The 8333-nt window shown below is 44.5% G+C and overlaps 1 protein-coding gene across 1 annotated transcript; it reads right to left on the bottom strand.

The window, feature by feature from the left end:
* Positions 1 to 451: 451 nt before the first annotated feature.
* Positions 452 to 1735, bottom strand: LOC145992339 (uncharacterized). Its single transcript, XM_083128722.1, has one exon. It carries the CDS (start codon positions 1733 to 1735, stop codon positions 452 to 454), a length of 1284 nt encoding a protein of 427 aa, XP_082984848.1.
* Positions 1736 to 8333: the final 6598 nt, after the last annotated feature.

Genomic DNA, 8333 nt, shown 5'->3' with positions numbered 1-8333 from the left:
TTCTTCTTTAGGAATTCGATGTAATCCTCGACTTTTAACTTCCCCTGAACAGTGCTTTTCCCAACTCCCTTGGACTTCTTGATGGTGGCAACGGTCGTTCTGATACAATACGATTTAACCCTGAGTCCCACGAACTCTCTGATGATCTCACCGTTGATTTCGTCCTTCATCAATCCGGGAACTTTCTTGTTTCTTGGCAAAATGTTGTAGGGGTTCGGCTGTGGATAGCCCGAAGTGTCGAAATGTTCCTTCAATTCGGTTACCATGCCCCTATACGGATCTTCCTTCATCACATAAACGAAACTGTCCTTATCCATGTAAGCGATCTGGATTTAATTTTTGTATCGTGACTTCATGATGTTGTAGTAGAACTCGTACATTTGCAGTTTCGACAGTTCGAGAATTTGCAGTCCTCACGTACGTCGGTTTGTTGAACGTAATGCAGGATTTGTCAAGATGAAGCAACGTCAGGTTCTCGTTGAAAATTTTCCTGCTCTTGAAGCGTGGGTTGGCAACCCACGTCATGCATTTTTTTTTCGTCCGAAACTATATTGACGTCCTTGTATTTCCTTACATTCTCCATTGTTTTTCCGTAGATGGCGTTGTTCATCAGTTTATACATATCCTTATCCAGATCAGATGTCGCCACCTGCCGCTTCTGTGTGTTCATGTTGATATAGGGTTCCAACCATTTGCCCTGCGTGAATTTCAAAACTCTGTGCACTTTTGTTAAAACAAGACCCTGCTGGAGATAGAATTTCAGCAGTTTGCAGTGCACTACGTAATGCTCCTTCCTCTCCAACGTCAGAAGTAGTTTTGGTTGATTGGAGCGAGGAGGACATTTTAGCTCAGGCGCCAGAGGAAAATCCGAATGGAGCTGGTGCAATTCTGAAGGATACTCCAAGTCTACATCCGCGAAGTATCCTGTCGATCCTTCAAAATTATCCTCTTGAAGCAGATGTTTCAGACCTTCTTCGGTGATGTCCGACCACTCGAAATTAGACTGTGGCAGCTTTTGCGTCATCGCATAACTATGCAGGTTGTTGGCGTCCAAGTATATTATGTAGCTTGACTCCTGATTGGGATCGTACTCGTCTCCCATGTACTTGTTGTTTGCTTTCGCATGTCTTAAACAACATTGCACGATGCCGCCCCTGATACATTTCTCGATGAAAAGCTGCATGTCGCATTGATCTTCCGCGAAAAGTTGCAATCGAATGCTACTGGAATACAACATGGCATTCCAGGTGAATCCCGGAAGACTCACGAATTGCGCAGGGTCGACTTTGTAATCACGAATAGCGGTTTGACGAAACGCTTGGAGCACGTCGAATAGGAGATGCACGTCCAGTTTGAAGTATCGATCGTGGAAATCACCCAGCGAGCAGCATCGAAACTCGTTCCACATACGTTTGGCGTCCGCATATTCTTTGTCGGAACACACGGAGTCCTTCAAGGTTGAATTAAAAGCGTCTTTCGACGGAAGACCCGTCTCGTCGAACTTTTCGGGCCCGTCGACGTACTCATGTGGGTACATCCCTTTCCTTCGAATAGCGTCCAAGGACACATCTGGGAAATAATCTCTGGTAACTTCCGGCATGTCTAACATGGCGACGCATTTTTCGAGGCTAGCCTGGAGAAAGCGGTAACAATCGATGAACCTAAGTTCAATTCTTCTGTATTTTGGCTTCTTGCCAGCAGAGCACAACGTGCACTCATCGTCGCAGGGGATCATTTTGCTCATCTAACCATGATAGCCTGGTGGAATATTCACCCACTTGCTGATAGTAATGTATTTCTCGTCGGTCTCGGCAATCACACGGATGGATTTCATGTCATAGCCCAGCTCTTTGACGAAATGGTGAAGATCATAATTGCTGAGGCCGTAGAAAAATACCGGCACAAACTTGGCAGTTTGAAGCTCCAAATTGCATCTATAGCATAACGGACTAATGTACTTACCCGTTACGTGATTGTGGTGTGTCACTTTTATCACACAATCATCAAATTTGGACCCGCAATTTGGACAATGTTTTGCACAAACAAACCTCAATTCTTCGTCTTCGGTAAGATCATTCATGGGTTTAGTCCTGAACAAAATATCACCCCATTCCTCCACTTCCTTGACTAGGAATTCCAGGAAGCGTTTTCCAGCCTCGGGTCCTCGGTAAAGAATCGGTTCCTTGCTATCTTCGTCCGCTCCTGCCATCCAGTGCACGTAGTATGCGAAACTGCAAGGTATGTGCTCGTGGTAGGCAGTAGTTGATGACTTTGCCGGATCAGGGTCGCAGATCGCCATGGGCTTCAAGAATGGCACGAACAATGACAACGGGTACCTCCAGCTAGGACTTGTACTTTCTGAAGAAATGAGAACCACCAGAGAACACACACCTGGATGGTTGATGCTGCAGGCATTCTCTGAGGTGATCCTGCAGTATCTCCTTGGCGGTTCTTGAACATAGGTTGCTGAAAAATACCATACATCGATAACAGATTTCGATTTGATGTTCATGTTTTGTTATCTCGCTTCTGACCAGCTTTGAAAGATCACGGATGAGGCAATAATGGTGCTGTTTCATACTTTTTATCAACAGCAGGTGCACTACATTCACCTCATCACCTACAATTTTGCTGATCCGAAGCGGAAAAATATCTTTGTTACTGATTGTATATCCGTACACATTTACACCGATTGGAATCTTGTTCTTTTGTTGATAGGCTTTTTCGAATTTTTCGATTTTTGTCAGCTGCACAGGAAATGTAACGTCTTCGAAATATTCATCCAATTCATTCTCGTACCGGCTGTAACTTCCAACGCGCCCAGAGTTTTTGTTTTATGATGCAAATGGGCCAGGAGGCACCATTTGAAACACTGGTTGTCGTTGTTTTCAATGTTAAGAACGGCTTTCTTGTTTTCGATCACTTGCGGGAGCTTCACGTAAGTCGATCCCGAAAGAGCCTGTATTTGCTTATGTTGATGTTGATGATATGTGTAGTGTTGCAAACACTCCAACCCGATCCTTTGCCTTGAAACGCTTCCTGCTTCCGGACGATCTCATTCACTAGCTTGTCGTAAAGTTCGCTTATCACCTCCCTCTCACTTTCCAGCAGAAGTTGTTGCTTTGTTCTACTGGAGAACATGTGAGTTTGTTCCGACGAATGCTTCTGGAACAACGAATCCAAAACCATGTTGAAGGGGCCCTTGTCGAGAGTGGAAACCAAAATCTTAACCACTTCTGCTTTCTTCTCCTTTAGGAAAATTTTGGCACTGCAGGGCAAACCCCTATTCTCGCTGCTGAGGCTATAATTTGCCAACATATTCCTGAAGGCCGTTCTCTTCGGCTTAATACATTCTGGGTTGGGTGCTTCAGCCGATTCTGTGTTCTTCGTTCTCTTTCCATGGCTCAACTGGTTTGAAGACTGCTTTCGCTTTACCCCACTCTTCTGATTGACCATCAATTTTTTTGTTGTTATCACTTTCCCGGATGTTGGGGAAGGTTTGGTGATGCTGGTGGGTTCTTTCGATGAACCAGGCTGTTGAATACATCGTTGTTTATGCCGACTTAGATGGGACTTGGTTTGTGGGATATTACAGAAGGGGCAGTGAACTTGGTTTTGTTTCCGAACTGACGACGCAGTGGATGTGTCTCGTGACTGCGACGTTTTTCTGCAACAGAGAAAGCCAACTTTCAGGGATATGCAATAGGCTATTATATACATATTGGGGCCATTGTTTTGATTCAAATCTGTAAGTAAACAGTAAGACGCCTCAAGATGCCGAACAATATCTTCGGCCACTCCAGAGGCGGTACGGATACCGAGCCACCCGACAACACTGAAATTCTGAAACTCAACCAACGAGTGAAGAAACTTCGCAACGACCTGCTGACTCTCCAGAACACTCTGTCCTCGAGCCTACAAGATGAGATCACAAGTCTGCAGAAAACATTAGTGGATCCGATCCTGAAGATCGAAGCGGAATTCAAATCAATGTTCGCCAAGTATGCTGATTTAGCATCCTTGGAAAGTTTGAGCGGCATTCAGGAAACAGTGAACAACCTGCGAGAGGAATTATCTAACCTCGAGACGTACGAGGATTTCGGTAAAATCCAAGGCACCGTAAGCCACATCGAGGACACTTTGTCGACCATGAGAACTGATCTCTCGACCGTGCAGGAAGCTTTGGAATCGAAATTAGCAGGCATAACCGAAACCCTGACCACCGTTCAACAGCAAATTGCCAAGCTGGAAAGCCTTAACATCGAAACCGAACTTTCACACTTCCATCACCTGATCGACGACATACAGAGCAAGTTGGAAACACTGCAGCAATCAACCCCTACACAGGGCGACATGACGCGACTCCGGGATGCGCTGCGTACGGTAGCCGATTCCAGTGAGCTGGACGCCGTGAGAAAAGCTTTGACCGTGCTGCAGAATACAGTCGCCAACTTACCAACATCGCAGGAACTGAAAGCCGTGAAGAGGGCAGTGAATCGTTTGCTCAAATCCGAGGACGTGAAAAACATTCAGATTGAAATCGTGCAAATTCGAGACACCATCGCCACGATGCCCACCAACCAGAACGTCAACGAGCTGCACACTTTGTTCGCAGAAATCAGAAATCAGGTTCACGACCTCGCGACACAAAACTCCAAACTGAGACTCGTCAAAAGCTTGCAGCAGATCATCGCAAACGTGAAACTTCGAATCGACGACGTGGAGACCGGTCAAGAGTCTGCTTTGGCTGATTTTGCCGACAAGCTTCGCGAACTGAACGAACACTTCAAGCAACTTCGCGTTGAAATCAAGATCAAACCTTCTTACGACAGCATCGTCAACCTCTTCAGCGAACACCTGGAGCCCATACAGAACAAACTGGACGACGTGCAGGAGGAACTGCGAGCCAACGTCGGCAGCCTGAACGTTAGCCTCGACAACTTAAAATCGACAGTCGTCCTAGAGATATTCAGCATCCCAAATCGAGAATTTCCGTCCCCTTTCAATCCACGAAGCAAACTCTACATGCTCACTCCTGTCAAAGCATACCATCAATTTTACCTCAGGGGAAAACTTCAGTTTGTCAAGATAACTTACTGGTGGCTACTACTAGCCCTTCACTATCCGACTATGACTATGACGAATATTGGGGACGAACGTAAAGTCCGCAATGAAGAGCTGGTTGATTTCACACATCCCGAAAGTGGAGAGACTTCATATGCCGAGGATGCTTCGCAAATCATAGACATTCAAGTCGGCGATAAACTGTATGTAGAGAACCCCACGCTCTTTCCAGCACAAAATCCCATTGTCATCGTGTTCCTTTTCTCACATGACGTTCAGTAGAAGCAAGTAAAATTTTGTTATGTAAACTTATTAAAGCTCAAACGAGACTTTCCTGATTAGCACAAAAATACACTGCTATTGTACGAACACGAGACAATTCGAGTTAATAATATGCAATGTAAAAGTAAATTCCAAGTTAAATCGGGTTAATAAATCAAGTAAAAACATAATTGCTGTATTTACCTATGTTGAAGTAAAGCTGTTCTTTCTCCTTCTTGCAAAAGTTTTCATGCAATTGAACACACCGTGCACCACAAGCTCATATAGAACTCAGACACTAGAGTTAATACAGCATAAATGTCACTAACAATTCACGACAGGAATGCTGTTAATATACTCATTCCGGTCACCTTCTCGCTAAGCACTGCGAGAAGTCGAGGCGATCGTGGTAGGAAACGATATCGATCCGTCTAGGCTACATACATCGTTCCGTCTTGCTCACGCAATTAGAGGGAAAGAATCGCGTATATAATATTAGCGACGACTCCTATACAGATATTTTTACTGGTAAAGATTTTCTTTCCCCCTTGCGTAATTAACCAAGAACCGCCCGAGCGGCGAAAAGAGGCTCATCGGTAGAGGAAATGCTGGAATTTGTATTGTTTCTCGCGCTAGAAACAAATATTGAAATTTTATTTTCACTTTTGTGTTGTACAGCATAAAAATATGAAATGTATAGGCTCACAAAAGACTTCGAGGCTCACGCGCACAAAATTGATCACAAAAGACGCCATGAAATGTTCCGAGAGGCTGTCTGACCAATCAGAGCCATTCACCATTGGAAGAGGTTAGGTTAGTTAGTAGTGTGATTTGTGGTATTACTGGGTCGATAAAGTATGAACCCCCCTCAGGCAGATTTTGCTACACTTAAAACAAGCTCAACATGCCCATATGAGCTTTTTGCTCAAGTGTGGAACCCTGTCTAATCCAAGATTTTTGTAAAAATGCCCTCGGGAATTTTCCGGGAAAGTATGACTTCTCTCAGATTGATTTGCCTACACTTACAAAATCTACATCTGTGAGATTGTTGTCCATAAGCTTGTTAAAAATAAGCCCCTCTTGATATTGTTTTTGGCTACACTTAAAACTAGGCCAAACGTATTAACACACACACACACACACATACGTGTAAACGTGGCCTTATAAGGCCCGAGTGAGTGTACATATGTTGTTGGAACCACTATAATTTGATAAATTAGCATAGTCAAGTTCATTTTAAAATGTCGAGACCATGCATGTGATTACAAATACCACCGTGGTTTTTGAAAATTATCATTTATGCAGTTTTCCTCACGAAAAAATGGTTACTATTCTTGTTGGAACCTGGTACCAGTATCACCTGTCTAATTTACGTGTTGTAATTTTTAATACAATTGCATCCGTTGTGGGTACCGATCAATATTGCACAAACCGTCCAACCAATCACAATTCTTGTAGGTCACATGATTTCCTCCTGTGTGTAAGCACCTACGTTCCATACCGAATTGGGCAATAGTTGTGAAATGCGCTTTACGGCGTCAATTGAGAGCGCGTAGCTTGCGCGTCTCTGTCTCGGCGTAGAGCATTAGGAAGGGGAGGGGGGGAAGAAGAGTTCCTCTCGCGGGAAGGGCGCAGTTGAGGAAGAGGGCGGTCAGACTGCTGCGCAGTCAGTGGCGTACTTAAGGAGTTTTTGCCTCACTGTGGAATTGAGATAATAATCACATTTACCCTAATCGCTTACTCTTAATTTTTACTTTGCATACTTTTTTGTGTTGTTTGAAGGTTTCAGAAATCAAAGCAGACTTGTGCGGCCTATCATGCCGCAACGGTGTGAACTTTATTGGCACGCTACCAAGCGAAACGCAATAGGTAACAAGCGAGAAGAGATACGTATCGCTTGGAAGTGAACCCTCAGTAATCAATTCGACCTTTCGCATCGATGCGACAGGGAAAGCTGCACATGTCGCTTTTGACTCGATGCATTAGGTTTTTCGCGCATTAGCGGTGAATTTCTTGCTTTATATTGAAGTCGCCAGTGTTCATAAGCGTCCGGAAGGGGGGCAAGGGGGGGCGTGCCCCCCCTGGAAAATGAAGATCAACCAAAAATTATATATTTCACACATATAATTTCATTTCAGCCACAATAATATGTGTTAATTAATGCACGAACATGATAATTTCTAATTTAAGCAATATTTTTTGACAGAACATTGGGGAAAATGTGGCTTAGTTGCCCCCTGGAAAAAAAATACCTTCCTTGCGTGTCGCTCTGATTGGCCAGTTTTGTTAATACCGTGCGTCATGTCGCTTCGTACTTTTGTTCGCGCATGCGCGGTGAATGTTTTACCTTATATTGAATAGTCTAATGTCGCTTGTCGCTTCAATCTGAAGTCTCCTTGAAGGGGGTCAGGGGAATAATTCTGACGGAGGCGACAAGCGACAGTGTGCTTCCACATCGACAAGAGACACAGGTCCCTTTTGTCTTGTAGACTAAAATATTCACCGCCCGTGCACGACAACAAGTGGAGGCGTCACGATGCACAACATTGATAAAGTAGCCAGTTTGAGTGACACAACCAAGCGACATGCAATATTTGCAGCTTACCGTGCTGTATCAGTTCGAAACGTTGCATTGATTACCGAGGCTTGTCGCTTGTCACGTTACGCTTCGGTCTGGAATCTGCTTAAACGGCAGGCGACTAGCGACATAGAGATTTTATACCAAAGCGACAAGCGACATTAGACTATTCAATATAAGGTAAAACATTCACCGCGCATGCGCGAACAAAAGTACGAAGCGACATGATGCACGGTATTAACAAAACTGGCCAATCAGAGCGACACGCAAGCTACAAGCGACACTTGCATCCTTTCGTGTCGCTTCTGTTCGAAAGGTTCAATTCATTACTGCTGGTTCGCTTCCAAGGGACACGTGGTGGTTGTTGCTTTCGTGTGTAATCTCCCTTACAAAGCATAAAAGCTGCAAACGACAGACGACAAGTGAGGCG

This window comes from Lepisma saccharinum, chromosome 9 (genome assembly GCF_977018435.1).
Source record: "Lepisma saccharinum chromosome 9, izLepSacc3.1, whole genome shotgun sequence".
NCBI classification, from domain to species: domain Eukaryota; kingdom Metazoa; phylum Arthropoda; class Insecta; order Zygentoma; family Lepismatidae; genus Lepisma; species Lepisma saccharinum.
Note: the sequence above shows the minus strand (reverse complement) of the source record. Positions and strands in the feature narration are given on the sequence as shown.